Here is a 15,287-nt window from a genome sequence, read left to right as displayed (position 1 = left end):
TCACTGTCTTCTGGAGATGGCTCAGTTCCATGTGCGTTGAGGCAGTGAGGCTGTAGGTTAAAAGAGAAACACCTGCACACATAGAAACACCTGCACACATTACGTACCGAATCTGATGTGCTGGAGGTCACTGTGCTCACTTGGACGCCACCCTCATTCTCTTCAGGGCAGGTCTTAGCTTGAAGCTTCTTTTCCCCCGGTAGATTTTAAGGTGTCCCTGAGCTATTCCTCCACACTTTCCATTTCATATTTATGTTTTCAATACAGCATAATTGTACATATTGTTTGAAGGAAATTTTTTAATTTAAGCTTATGAAATACATTTATATGATATGGTGCTTTTTTATCTTTTTTTTTTTTTTGGATGTTTCACCTGCTACTTGCTAGAAAAGACTTCTGCTGTTCGCTGTGTAGAAGTTTGGAATCCTCATTCCCTTCCCCAGGGGAGTGCGCCTCGGGCTCCTGCAGCCTCCTTCCCTGGGTCTCTCTCCCATCAGCTCTCTATTCCTGTGCTCTGTCCTTCCTCCATCCGCAGCCGCCGGGTGCCTCGTCTCTGCCTCTGAGACCGCTGGGGGCTCCTCTCAGGTTCTCACAGAGCTGTTGGTATGTGTTCAGTGGGTAATGGGTGCACGCCGTGAGTGAGTCCCACCAGACACAGTAAAAGACGGGTCTCCCTCTCCACAGCTCCCCCAGGAACAGCCACGGCTGCCATATTGCTTATTCATTGTTTCAGAGGTGGGCTCTGCCCCTGCACCTGTGGGCATGCACGTCAGCAGACAGCTTGGTTCACATGCCTGTCCCCCTTCTGCCTGCACTGCTCTGCGCTTTACTCTTAAGTAAAGTGGTACAGATAGAGCCGCCTCTTTTTATTAAGTAGGGTTTTGAGATTTCATTTTATGAATGCTGCGATCAATAACCTTTCACCTGAGAGTATTTCTGTGGGATCAATTATTCAAAACAGGGTTGCTGGTAGTAAGAGTGTGTCATGTAATTTTGACAGTAGTTGCCAGGCTGCCTTCCAAAGAGGCTCTGCCAGTTTATGCTCCTGCCAGCCTGGTATGAGAGTGCCTATTCCCTTACACACTCAGTGAGATATTTTGAGGGGTGTGTGTGTGTGTGTGTGTGTGTGTGTGTGTGTGTGTTTTATGGCCCAGAATGTGGTCCGCCTTAGTGAATATTCCATGCAGGCTTCAGAAGAATGTATGTTCTGCTGTTGCTAGCTGGAGTATCTTACAAATGTCAGTTATATCAGGGTGATTGACAGTGCTGCTCAGGTCAACTGTACCCTTATTGATCTTCTGCCTGCATAACCTGACAGAGAAGTGATAAGTCCAGATGTAATGGTTGATTACTTTGTTTCTTTTTGGCAGTTCTATCCTCTTTTGCCGCATGTATTTTGTTGCCCTGTTACTGGGTTCATGCACACTTAGAGGGTGGTTATGTCTTTGCTGGGAATTGAGCCATTTTATCATACGAAGCCCCTCTTTATGCCTGAAATTTTCCTTGTTCTGAAGTCTGCTTTGTCTTTACATTAAAGTAGTTATTCCAGCTGTCTTTTGACTTTTTACTTTTCACCTGTCTGGCTTTAGGGTTTTCTGTAGACAGTGTATAGTCGAGTCTCCTTTTTTAATCCAGATGACAATCTCTTTTGGATGGTGTATATAGAATATCCACATTTAAAGTGGATTGTGAATATATTTGAATTAATATTACCGTGTATGTAACTGTTCCTGGTATGATGCCAGGCTTCTTTTTCTCCCTAGTTTTGATTGAACAACTTATCTGATCCCACTTTTATCTCTTTTCTTAGTGTATCACATGTACTTCTTTACAAGTGTTTTTAGTTGTTGCCCTAAAGTTTACAATGTACATTTTAAACTAATCTCAGTTTATTTTCAACTGACAGTCTTCTGTTTCGCGTGTAATGGGAAGCTTCTCACAGTGTTCCAAGCCCCTGCCTCCCATGTTACCCACTGGGTAACATGTCACCCAGTACATGTTACTTAATTTTACAGTTGTTGTTTTTTTTTTTTTAAGATTAATTAAGAATAAGAAAAACAAGGTTTAGTTTTACCTTCATTGATTCCTCCTTTGGTGTTCTTCCATTCTTTATGTAAATGCAGGTTCCTGATCTGTTCCATTTACCTTCTGCCTGAAGAAAACCTTGGGACATTTTTTACAAGGTGTATCTGCCAGTGATGAATTTGTTAAGTTTTTGTCTGAGAAAGTCTTTATTTCACTTTGAATTTTTCCTTATTGGTTTTTTTTGTTTGTTTTTTTAAATGATTTTCTGTGAAATACATGACATAAAATTAAGCATTTTAAAGTAAAGAGTTCAGTGGCATTTAACATATTCATAATATGATGCAGCCACCTCTTCTGACAAGTTCCGAAACATTTCTTTCACTGGTTCACTCTCCTTCACCCACTGTGCAGTTTTCCCTGTTCCTCCTCCTGCCTGGTCCCTAGTGGTTATCTGAATTCTATCTCTATGGATTTATCAATTCTGGATAGTTTATATAAATGGAGTCACACGGTATGTGACCTTTTTTGAGTCTGGCTTGTTTTGTGTCTGACATAATGTTTACCCACATTTATGGCATGTATGTTATTCTTTTTCAGGGCTGCATAGTACTCCACTGTGTGTGTGTGCCATAATTGATTTATCCATTTATTGATGGAGCCTCCTTCACTTTTGAATGATATGTTTGTCAAATATAGAATTTTAGTTGGGTGGTTTATTTCAACAGCATTTGAAATATTTTGCTCTACCATCTTCTGTCTTGCATGGTTTCTAAAGACAAATCTGCTCTAAATTTTTTTTTTCTTTATAGGTGAGGTGGGCTTTTCTCCCAAAGGGACAGTGGGAGAGAAATCTTTTCCTGTGTTTGTGACAGGGAGAGTTAAACTCCTTATCTTTTTTGGTCTTATGAACAGGATTTACTGAAATGTGGGTTTTGAGTGCTTACTGCACTTGATGCTTTCTGAGCTTCATGGATCTGTGGTTTGATATTTTGTCATTAATTATGGAAAGTTCTCACCTATTATCACCTTAAATATTTCATCTTCTTTCTCCTTCTGGTATTCTACGTCTCTGTTGTCTCCTGCAGCTGTCCCATAGTTCTTGTGTCTTGGGTTTTGTGTGTTGCATTTGTATCCTGTATTTGTTTTTTCCCATGCTTTTCCCCTCCACATTTCAGTTAGGAGAGTCCCTGTGGGCCTGTCTTCAAGCTCACCAGTTGTTCCCTTGGTTGTGTCCAGTGAGTCTGTCAAGGCATACTTCATTTCTGCTACAGTATTTTTGATTTCTAGCATTTTATGTTTTCTGAGAATTTTCATCTCTCTGTAGATTTCTCATTTGTTCTTGCACGTTGTCTTTTTTTTTTTTTCCCCCTTCAGAGATCCTTAGATACTAATCATGGGTTATTTTAAATTCCTTTTCTGGTAATTCTAACATTTGTGTCACGTCTGGGTCTGATGCTTGTTTTGTCTTTCCAGATTGTATTTTTCTTATCTTTTGAAATTCTGTGCAATTTTTTTTTTTTTTTGCTAAACGTCAGATGATATTGGCTGTGTTAGATAACAGGAACTGAAGTAAGTCAGCCTCTACAATGAGGGGCTATGTTATTCTGGCTGGGAGTTGAGCTGTGTTTAATGTTTGCTGTAGCTGTAACTGGCTGAGACTTCAGTTTCCTCTAGTGTCTTTGTCATCCTCTTGACTTTGAGCTTCCCTAGATATTCCTCCTCAGAGAGTTTGTGTCTTGATGCTCAGGCGTAATCCACTGTTAGCATTTTGTAGCCCAGTTGGTAAGGTGTAAGGGGAGGATGGTTGTTGTTCAGTCATGTCCAACTCTGCGACTCCATGGATCTGCAGCACACCAGGCTTCCCTGTCCATCACCAACTCCCGGAGCTTGCTCAAACTCATGTCTGTCAATTCAGTCATGCCATCCAGCCATCTCATCCTCTGTCGTCCCCTTCTCCTCCTGCCTTCAATCTTTCCCAGCATCAGGGTCTTTTCTGATGAGTTGGCCCTTCGAATCTGGTGGCCAAAGTATCGGAGCTTCAGCTTCAGCATCAGTCCTTCCAATGAATTATTCATAGTTGATTTCCTTTAGGATGGACTGGTTTGATCTTCTTGCAGTCAAGGGACTCTAAAGAGTCTTCTCCAACACCATAGTTCAAAAGCATCAATTTAGCTTCGTCAGTAAAGAACCTGCCTGCAAGGCAGGAGTCTTGGTTTCTATTCCTGGGTTGAGAAGATCCCCTGGAGAAGGAAATGGCAGCCCACTCCAGTATTCTTCCCTGGAGAATCCTGTGGACAGAGACACTGGGCAGGCTGCAGGCCAGGGGGTCACAAGAGTCGGACACGACTTAGCAACTGAGCCAGCACTACCAGCAGCCTTCCTTATGGGCCAGCTCTCACATCCATGCTCGGCCACTGGAAAACCATAGATTTGACCAGACGGACCTTTGTCGGCAAAGTGGTGTCTCTGCTTTTTAATACACTGTCTAGGTCTAGTGGTCCTTTGTCCTTAGGCTATGACCTTCACAAGTATTTATTTCTTTCCCCTGCCCCCACTTAGATATCTGAGAAGGGCAGGGTAGAGGGACCTGGAGTTGAAGAAATGCCCTTTCCCCAGTGGGTAAGACAAGTCTCTGGTAAAGTCTTTTCTCCTAGGGAATAGACCTTTGTTACATAGAGTTTTTTGTTTTGTTGTTACCAAGAATACTCTTCCCTTCCCCTGCCAGAGTCACCAGAGAATCGTTCCCATTTCTTTACCAGGAGAACCAAGCAGGGTTCCTGGAGCTGAAACTCATGAAAGCGTGGGACCCTCTGTGACTGTGAGCGCGCCCACCCGCCCCAGCCCCAGGAGTTTCTCGCTCCCATGCTAGTATATATGAGGTCCCCAGCCTCACTGTGATTACCACTTATGTGTCCTGCCCGCTTGACTTCTGAGCCAGGTAAGCAGACCTCAGACTTGATGACTTGACTTCTCTCCAGACCTGAGTTTGCCTCACGAAGGTCAGCTCTGTGATGAGCCCTCAAGGAAAGTCCTTGGTTTTCAGTTTGTTTAGTTTTTCTTACTCTGAGCTTGACCCATCTGTCCGGTAGTTTGTTGGACATCCTCACCTGGGCATCTCACACTTGGGAAGCCAGAAGCAGACTCTCAGTCCCTGCCGCCTCTCACCCATCCACCCGCCTGCTCTGACTGGAGACCAGAGAGTCGCTTCTAGCCACCGCCTCCGTGAGCACACCCGGCCCCGCACCCTGCCCTCCGCGCTCCGCCCTGCCTGCACCCCGTCCTCCGCGCTCCTCCCCGCCTCACGCCGTCCTCCGCCTGCACCCCGTCCTCCGCGCTCTTCCCTGCCTGCACCCCGTCCTCCGCACTCCTCCTCCGCCTGCACCCCGTCCTCCTTGCCCGCTCTCAACCGGGCCGCCCCGGGGCACCCTCACTGTCCCCCAGCATCCGGTGTCCTGTTTGCCTTTTCTCCAGCCAACATCTAAGAAGGTCTTTGTTTCCCATCATTCCCTCACTTAACACTTTGAAAAACACGTTTCACCTTTTATGTAAGAAAGAAAACTTTGTCAGACGTTTTACCCACCTGAACTTGCAGGGGTTGAGGCATTGGTGGGGCCGAATGGAGAAGATACTTGTTTTTATCATTGTTGCCTGTGAGCAACGCTGATTATTCCTGAGTTATTTATTTAAGTTAAAAATTCATTCACCTTTTTGTGTACTCCAAACAAAATTTTAACATTTTTTACCTTTTTCATTTTAAGTTTAGTCATCTTTGCCGCTGTTCTTTGTTGTACACTGTAACATGTGCTGACCTGTAATGATGGCAGATTTTGTGTGTATTATATAAAGGTCTATGTGTCTGTCTGGCATGCATGTGTGGATGTATGTGCGTATAATATAGTATAGGATAGGTGTCCAGTAGGACAAGGAACCAGAAGACCTGGTTCGGGGGAAGCAGCCCCTGAGTGGCTGTCACTGTGCTTAGAAGCCCACTCTCCCCACAGGGCCAGCCCCCTCCCCTCTAGATCCCCGGGCCTGACATCAGTTCCCAGAGTGCCTTGCTCTCAGGACTTCCCACATGCCAGAACATCTCCTGTTGCTTAGAACACACTTTCCCCTAAACCTGTACCTGGCACCCTTCTTGGCTTTGAATCTTCTTTGAAATGTCACCTCATCACAGAGGCCTTCCCTCATCTCTCTTTCTAAAGTGCCTATATTTTTCTTTTACCCCAGCCTGATCTTTCCCCTCAAAAGCATGTATCATACACTTAAATTATTTCCTGGTTGGTCTGTTTACTTGTTTTTTTTGCCAGTCTTTCTCATTAAACTAAAAGCTTGGTGAAAGCAGGCACCATCTCCGTAATGCCTGTCTTCTAGCCTAGTGGCAACAAAGGTCTGTCTAGTCAAGGCTATGATTTTTCCAGTAGTCATGTACGGATGTGAGAGTTGGACCATAAAGAGAGCTGAGTGCCGAAGAATTGATGCTTTTGAGCTGTGGTGTTGAAGAAGACTCTTGAGAGTCCCTTGGACTGAAAGGAGATCCAACCAGTCCATCCTAAAGGCGATCAGTCCTGGGTGTTCATTGGAAGGACTGATGCTGAAGCTGAAACTCCAATACTTTGGCCACCTGAGGTGAAGAGCTGACTCATTGGAAAAGACCCTGATGCTGGGAAAGATTGAGGGCAGGAGGAGAAGGGGACGACAGAGGATGAGATAGGTGGATGGCATCACCGACTTGATGGATGTGAGTTTGAGCAAGCTCTGGGAGATGGTGATGGACAGGGAGGCCTGGCGTGCTGCAGTCCATGGGGTCGCAAAGAGTCAGACATGACTGAGCGACTGAACTGAGCCTAGTGCCTGACATGCGTGGGTGAGCTGCAGAAGAAAGTTCTGATTTACTCAGTGGGGAGAACTGATGAGATGAAATGGCTGAGACAAGACTTCCCAAGTGAGGGAGAGAAGTGTGTGAGAGCTCAGAACAGGGAAATACTTTTATCTAGGTCCTGTTATGTTCTGGGCCTTGTGCTAAGCACTTTCACACATGTTGTTTCACTTCCCTAGTGATCCCTTTTTTAGAGATGTAAGCAGGCTCGGGAAGCTCAAGGGCTGCTCCACGCTGACGCGGCTGGGAGGCAGTGGGCAGGCGTTCCAGGCGTGGCTGCAGCTCCAAGTGCCGTCTCGGACTCACGGGCTCAGGTGTTCACAGGACCATGCGGTGGAGGAGGAGGGTGAGGCAGGGGTCGGGGAAGCCAGCTAAAGGCGCAGCCGCGCCCACCCAGCTGGTACCAGCGGAACATGGGCCCAGGACAGCCAGAGCTGCTGGTTTGTTAAAAAGAGCTCTGTGCGTGTGTGTGTGTATGTGCGCGCACATGGGTGGTCATTTGTGTCCGACTCTTTGTGACTCCATGGATGGATAGGCCACCAGGCTTCTCTGTCTATGGGATTCTCCAGGCAAGACTACTGGAGTGGGTTGCCATGCCCTCCTCCAGGGGGTCTTCCCAATCCAGGGATTGAGCCCACATCTCCTGCATTGCAGGTGGATTCTTTACCCCTAAGCCACCAGGAAAGCCAGAAGAGCAGTGAACAGGACTTTTATGGGAAATACCCCAGTTTTAAATGTCGTCCATCGGGTTTTGGTTTTTTACTGTAAAGTTTGGAGAAATGAAACGTGTCACCTCACGACTAGCTTTCTGCCTTCAAGCTCTTCTTTCCGGTGGAAGCAATGGGCCCCGCCTGGCTGAGACAGAGAGGGTGAACAGATGGAAACGGCAGCGTGGCAGGGCGTCGCTGAGGGCCTTTTGGCTTAGGACGGGGGGCCCTGGGCTGGTAGAGTGCAGTCGGCCCTGCTCTGACGGGGCTGCACATCCCCAGCAGTGCGCCTTGTGCAGAGTGAGTGGCGAGAACCACACAGGGCTAACGGGACGAGATGGCGCGAGGGGCACGACACGCAGGCGCTGTTGCGGACACTAAAAACAGGCGTGGACTGAATGTAAACTGCCACGTACATGTGTCAGCAGTTAGGGATACATGCTGACTCCAGTACATGGGGCGTTTCTCCGTGGAGGAGACCTGGAGCTTGCTTGTGGAGGGTGCGGGGACCACGTCCCGGGGTTCCTGGGCCTGGCGCTGGCTTCTCCCACGCCACTCGCTTCAGCGGGAGGCATTTTGTGTTTACCTGGTGTTTCTCACTGAACAGAGCGTAGTAAACAAGCTCACGATTCACATTAGACCCAAATTGTTCTCTAATGTACCAGTCCATGGACTGTACAGTCCTTGGAATTCTCCAGGCCAGAACACTGGAGTGGGTAGCCTTTCCCTTCTCCAGGGGATCTTCCCAACCCAGGGGTAGAACCCAGGTCGCCCACATTGCAGGCTATTCTTTACCGGCTGAGCCAGCAGGGAAGCAGTGTATCCGTCGCGTTGGAACAAAAGCAGTTTTCAAAACCAGCATTGAAGCAGCACTGATAGTCACCAGGCTGTGGAAGGCCTTACCCTTAAGAGTCAGAACAGCGCCCCTTGTTCCAGTACTCCCCCAGCCCCTCCCTGCCCCGTCCGCAGCCTGTTACCGAGTTGGCAGGTTGGGAGTCTGAATATTTGTTCCAAGTAAAGAAATTAAAGTTTGCCTCTTATCTTTGTTTCCTGGGGCTGCTGCAACAGATGCCCACAAACTGAGTTGCTTAAAACAACAGAAGTGTGTTCCTCTCACAGTTCTGGGGGCCAGAAGCCTGGAGTCCCGGTGTCGGCCGGGCCGGGCGCTGCCTTACGGTTCAGGGGCGCGTCCCTGCCTGCAGCCCGGTCGCTGCCGCAGCCGCCCTGTCGGCACGTGCCGCCTGGGAAGGGCAGCGCGGTGTGCTGTCACCTGAAGCCGACGGCGTTCGCAGAGGCTGTTCCCTTAGGTCACCCGTGTGAGTCCTGGGGGCAGGGCTGAGACGTCTTTCTGAGGGGACGTGATTCTCCCCGCCACACCTCTCTCCTCCACAGGAGACCTAATCTTTGGCTACGTCCTCTCAGTTTGATGTCTCAGTCTCATTACGGAGTCTGCCTGCCCGTGTGTGCTAGCGAGGCCTCTCAGCCTCATGGTCACTGTGAGGTCCCAGAACACCTCAGGAAGAAAGTGAGAGCTGACAGGCGTGAGGAGGAGGTCAGACCTCTGAGTCCCAGATCTCCAGGCGAGGGGAGGGCCTTTCGAAGGCCGTGCAGCTTCCCTCCTCACGAAGGAGGCAGGCGGCCTCCCTGGGCCGCCGGGACGTGCTGTCTCACCCAGTCCAGCTCTCTGTCTCCTGTGGGCCTGCTCCGGGGCCCGGCACGCCGCGGGTGGTAACGGTGAGCGCGCGGCTTCAGGCGCCGAGGGCCTTGGCCCCTCGGCGGGAGTGACGTGTGCTGGGCTCCGGTCCACTCCTCCTTCCCCGTGGCGTGTTCTGCTCATTCCCCTGCCGTTTGGTCTCCTGCGTGGCGACTGAATGTGAGGCAGCTGGACCGGGAGCAGTCAGCGAGCAGCTGCCCAGTAAACACGCGTTAAGCGACTGACGGTCCTTGCCTGTGTCATTTTCTTCGGCGCCTGCCAGCGTTGTCTCGTTTTCTGTACTGGGCGTTGGCAGAACTGTTCTGCAGGACTCTGTGCGTTTGCTGTCAGAACCTGGGGATGCCAGGTCCCGAAGCAGTTCTGCCAGGGGCTGGCACAGACCCGTCTGTGGATGCGCTCCAGGGCACTGGGGTCCCCCAGAGACACCACACATCTGCCCGGCCCAGGGCCCAGCGCAAGCGCCCCAGGAGTCCTGTCTGCCGGGAAGGCCTGTTGGGGTCCTCAGGGAGAGAGCAGGCAGTGCTCCAGGCTAGGCGCCTGGCCTAGAAGAGTCAGGAAGGGGCTGAACAGCTTCCGAGAACATCAGAGCAGGAGGAAGAGAAGTTGCTCTTCCCTCAGCAGCTGATTAGTCATGGCTGGTGCACTGGGGCAGGGACGCAGGGAAGAGGCCCCCTCTGGCGGGGGCTCCTAAGCAGTGGGCGTCCCTGGAGAGCCAGGCTCAGGAGTTGGCGCTCACTGCCCCAGGCCTGCCGCGGCCTCCTTCACGGCCTCTCTGCGGTGCCGCCCTTGGGGGTGAGCCCCCTGTCAGGTGTCATGTCTGTGCTTGAGGACCTCTGAGTCAGGATGTGGGGGAGCTGGGGTGTCAGCAAGGAGTCCAAGGCGGGCATTTACAGGGCCTGCCCCTCAGAGGCCGCCCTTCTTTAAAGCAGCCTTTGTCAGCTTGGGGTTCAGAAACTCAGGTGAGGGCATTCCCTGCTCACCCAGTGGTTTGGGCACCACGCTTCCAGTGCGGGGTGCCTGGGTTCCATCCCTGGTCGGGGAACTAAGACCCCACGTACCAGGCAGCACGGCCAGCAAACAAAAGCTGGGGCTGCTGCCATTCCTCCGTCTGCCTGGAGCAAGGAGATGCGCACATCCATACATACAGGGTCCATAACGCGTGGACATGTGTGCCTCCTTAATTCTCTCTATATGTATGTATGTGTATGTATGTATATGTGTAAGTTAAGCTACCATCTCTCTTTATTATTGTCTCCATTTCATTTGTAACACAAGGGGCCTTTCTTGGTCCAGTGTTACTGAAACGTAATTGATACGCAGCACTGTTCTGAGTGTAGAACATGGTAACTTGGATAGATTGTAAAGTGATGGCCACAGAACGTTTAGTTAACATGCACCATCTCATACAGATGCAGAGAAGAGATGAAAACAATGTTTGCTTTCCTCGTGATGAGAACCGGGGACCTAGTCCCCGAGCCGCTCTCATGCGCACGGTACAGCAGAGCTGACCGCAGTCACAGGCCGTGCTGCACAGGCCGTGTGTCACGCCCCCAGGACTGACCTCGTCACTGACGTCTGTGCCTCTGGAGCGCCTTCATGCGATTTCCCTTTCCCTCATTCTGAAGAGCATTGTGATTGTAAAAGCAGTGGGGATGATAACACTCGGAATGACACGGTTTTGTGAAAAGTGGACTCTGGAAAGCTCCCTGTTGTCTGCTCTGTCTCCGGCACTGGTGAGCCCGTCCTGGACTAGCCGACTCCAGGCTGGCGCTGGCAGCCGCTGCCCGTGCCCCGTGAGAGCCCCCTCCGTGTTATGTCTTGTAGATCGTGACCGACCAGCAGACGGGACAGAAGATCCAGATCGTCACCGCGGTGGACGCCTCCGGATCCCCCAAGCAGCAGTTCATCCTGACCAGCCCCGATGGAGCTGGAACTGGGAAGGTGATCCTGGCTTCCCCGGAGACCTCCAGTGCCAAGCAGCTCATATTCACTACCTCGGACAACCTCGTCCCCGGCAGGATCCAAGTAAGACCCGTTGACAGGCATTTATCTCAGCATTTCTGCTCCCACGCTGTTCTGGACTCTCCCCTCTATTCTGGAGGCCAGCTCCATCTCTGGAGGTCCTTCGGGGCTTGCAGCTGTGGCGGGTTGCTGCCTTGGCTCAACCAAGTGAAAACCAGCAGGTGAGGGGCAAGGCCCAGAAGGCAGCTGCTGCAGTGCCCGGGGAGGGCAGAGACGGAGACCGACTGAGAGGTCAGCGTGGCCCCCGGAGGACTGTCTCTGCAAGGCTGACCGCGTCCGGCGAGGGCCAGCTGGTTCTGACCCTCCTCGGCCTGGCCAGCCCCCTGTCTGTCCTTGCTCCTATGGGCTGCCTCTGGTCTCTGTCCCTGCCCTGCTCCGCCCTCTGAGGACAAGGTGGGGTCTGGGCGGTGCAGGAAGGGCAGGTGCACAAGCTGGCAGAAGAGCAGGCTTACTGGGAAGCGCCAAGTGTCCAGGCCCAGCCCCTGGGGGAGCAGGCGCTTGAGGCCAGGGTCCCGCGTTGGCCAGGCACAGGGCGCCTGCAGTCCACAGTCTCGTTTGGTTCTGCTTTCTAATTAAAAAAAAAAAAATTGTGGTAACGTGAACTTCACTGCCTTAATCAGTTTTAAGTGTCCAGTTTAGTGTATTGACATCGGCATTAAGTGTATTGACAATTGTTTTGCAATGTGCCCCCGCCCTGGTCCATCCACAGAACGCTCCATCCTCCCCAACCGAAGCTCTGTAGCCACTAAACACCTCCTGTTCCCACCCTTCCCCAGCCCCTGGCTGCCACTCCTCTGCTTTCTGTGGGTCTGACGACTCTAGGGACCTCACATAAGTAGACTCCTGTAATATTTGTCCTTCTGTGACTAGCTAATTCCACTGAGCCCAATATCCTCACGGTTCATCTGTGTGGTCACATGTATCAGGATTCTTTCCTTCTAAAGTTGAATGATATTCCACTCTGTGGATGGACCACGCATGGGTTATCCATTCATCTGTTGATGGATACTGGGGTTGCCTCGACCTTTAGACTACTGTGAACAGTGCTGCTGAGAATCCATGTGCTTTGAAGGGGGCTTTCTGCTGTAGAGAAAATCCAGGAGGAGAGGGTTTGTTTCCTTCTGCTCACGCTGTGTTCAGAACACCAGTGTGCATAGCTTTCAGAGCAGACACTGCCTGATGGCCTCAGTGAGTGTCTCCTCATCCTTCCCTTCCCAGCTTCCATTGTCATCACCTGAAATCTGAATTCCTCCCCGCTTGCTTAGACTCCTCGCTGGTGAGAGGATGGCTGTGATTCTTGCTTCTCTTAAAAGATGTCATCCCGCATGATGATTCCTGTGTGTTTCACTGCTTAGACCACTTTAAGGCTTACTGATGGTGCTGGTTCTTCAGTCACTCAGTCGTGTCCAACTCTTTGCCACCCCGTGGACTGCAGCAGGCCAGGCTTCCCTGCGCTTCACTGTCTCCTGAAATTTGCTTAAATTCGTGTCCGTTGAGTCAGAGATGCCATGCAGCCATCTCATTGTCTGCTGCCTGCTGCTGCTTTTGCCTTTAGTCACTTCCAGCATCAGGGTCTTTTCCGGTGAGTCAGCTCTTCACATCAGGTGGCCTAAGTATCGGACCTTCAGCAGCAGTCCTTCCAGTGAATATTCAGAGTTGACTGATTTCCTTTAGGATTGACTAGTTTGATCTCCTTACGGTCAAAGGGACTCAAGAGTCTTCTCCAACACCACAGTTGGGAAGCATGATTCTCTGGCGCTCGGCCTTCTTTATGGTCCAGCTCTGGTATCTGTAGTTACCACTGGAGAAACTGTGGCTTTGACTCTGCAGACCTTTGTTGGCAAAGTGATGTCTGTGCATTTTAATACCTTGATCATACCTTTCCTTCCAAGGAGAGAGCACCCTTTAATTTAATGGTTGCAGTACTGTCTGCAGCGGTTTTTGTAGCCCAAGAAAATAAAATCTATCACTGTTTCCACTTTTCCCCTTATTTGCCATGAAATGATGGGACCTAATGTTGTCATATTAGTTTTTTGAATGTTGAGTTTTAAGCCAGCTTTTCACTCTTGTTCTTTCACCTTCATCAAGAGGCTCTTTGGGTCCTCTTTACTCTCTGCCATTAGAGTGGTGTCATCTGCGTATCTGAGGTTGTTGATATTTCTCCCAGCAATCTTGATTCCAGCTTTGATTTATTCAACCCGGCCTTTCACATGATGTACTCTGCATGTAAGTTAAATAAGCAGGGTGTTAATATACAGCCTTGTTGTACTTCTTTCCCAATTTTGAACCAGTCAGTCATTACTTCTACTTTATAATCATAAGGGATTTGATTTAAGTCATATCTGAATGGCCCAGTGGTTTCCCCTACTTTCAATTAAAACCTGAATTTTGCAATAAGGAGTTCATGATCTGAGCAACAGTCAGCTCCAGGTCTTGTTTTTGCTAACTGCTTAGAGTTTCTCCATCTTTGGCTGCAAAGAATTTCAGTCTAATTTTGGTGCTGACCACTTGGTGAGGTTTATGTGCTTTTCAAAGAGGGTGTTTGCTCTGACCAGTGCGTTCTCTTGGAAAAACCTGTGAGCCTTTGCCCTGCTTCATTCTGTACTCCAAGGCCAAACTTGCTGTTACTCCAGGTATCTCTTGACTTCCTACTTTTGTGTTCCAGTCCCCTGTGATGAAAAGCACATCTCTTTGGTGTTTGTTCTAGAAGGTCTTTATGGAACAGGTCAACTTCAGCTTCGGCATCAGTGGTTGGGGCATAGACTTAGATTGCTGTGACGTTGAATGGTTTGCCTTGGAAATGAACTGAGATTTTCTGCTAATTTTGAGATTGCATCCAAGTACTGCATTTCAGACTCTTGTTGACTATGATGGCTGCTCCCATATCTTCTAACAGATTCTTGCCCACAGCAGTAGATACAATGGTCATCTGAATTAAATTCTCCCATTCCCGCCCATTTTAGTTCATTAATTCCTAAGATGTTGATGCTTACTCTTGCCATCTCCTGCTTGGCCACATCCAACTTACCTTGATTCATAGACCTAACATTCCAGGTTCCTGTGCCATATTGTTCTTTTATAGCATCAGACTTGACTTTTACCACCAGACACATCCACAACTGAGCGTCATTTCCACTTTGGCCCAGCCACTTCATTCCTTCTGGAGCTATCAGTAATTGCCCTCCGCTCTTACCCCAGTAGCATATTGGACACTTTGTGACCTGGGTGGCTAATCTTCCAGCGTCATACCTTTCTACCTTTCCATACTGTTCGTGTTTGGGGAGCTCGCGCGGCAAAAATACTGGAGTGGTTTGCCATTCCCTCCTCCAGTGGACCACGCTTTGTCTCCACTCTGACCCGTCTGTCTTGGGTGAACCTGCGTGGCACGGCTCGTAGCTTCATTGAGTTACACAAGCCCCTTGGCCTCGACTAGGCTGTGACCCACATCATTTCACAGCAGCTTCTGTTCACTTCTTCCATGTGCCTTTTTCATTTCAGTCACATTACTCTTTCAGATGGAGACCACTGTGGGTCATGTAGAAAGTCACCTACAAAGGAAGGAGAAATAGGTTTCAGAGGTTCCCTGCCTAGTCCCTCCACTTCCAGAGCCTCACGAGAGAGCTAGTTGTTTAATCAGTAAGGCTTAATTATTTTTCTGCTAAATGTACTAGTCTGAATTCCAAGCTGTTTGATGAAAGTAGAGAAGCAGCCAGAGAGACCTCCTTTGTCCTCACGGTTGGAGCAGCTGCATGGGACTCCTCCACAGCCCCAGGTCTTGGTGGTGGTAGCAGGTTGGAGGGTGGGTCATTGAGAAGCAGCATCTGACCCTGGGCAGCCCCACACCCACCCCAGCCACAGCTGAAGGGCATGGGCCAGAGGCACAGCCTTCCATTCCTGCTGGCAGGTGAGGTTGTCAAGTGGGATTTTCCCAGTTCTGCCC

General features: G+C 49.7%; 1 protein-coding gene across 5 annotated transcripts in view; it reads left to right on the top strand.

Annotated features, from left to right (window-relative positions):
- NR2C2 (nuclear receptor subfamily 2 group C member 2) overlaps positions 1-15,287 on the top strand; it is a 108,594-nt gene that overhangs the window by 72,626 nt on the left and 20,681 nt on the right. For all 5 annotated transcript variants that reach the window (XR_006337529.1, XM_043886027.1, XM_043886025.1 and 2 more), the window contains one exon: positions 11,150-11,350. Coding sequence is in view for 4 of the 5 variants with exons in the window: in XM_043886027.1 (XP_043741962.1) it covers positions 11,150-11,350 (201 nt within the window). In the remaining variant the exon portion in view is untranslated. The remainder of the gene's footprint in view (positions 1-11,149; positions 11,351-15,287) is intronic.

The sequence above is a fragment of the Cervus elaphus genome, chromosome 24, assembly GCF_910594005.1.
Source record: "Cervus elaphus chromosome 24, mCerEla1.1, whole genome shotgun sequence".
NCBI classification, from domain to species: domain Eukaryota; kingdom Metazoa; phylum Chordata; class Mammalia; order Artiodactyla; family Cervidae; genus Cervus; species Cervus elaphus.
Note: the sequence above shows the minus strand (reverse complement) of the source record. Positions and strands in the feature narration are given on the sequence as shown.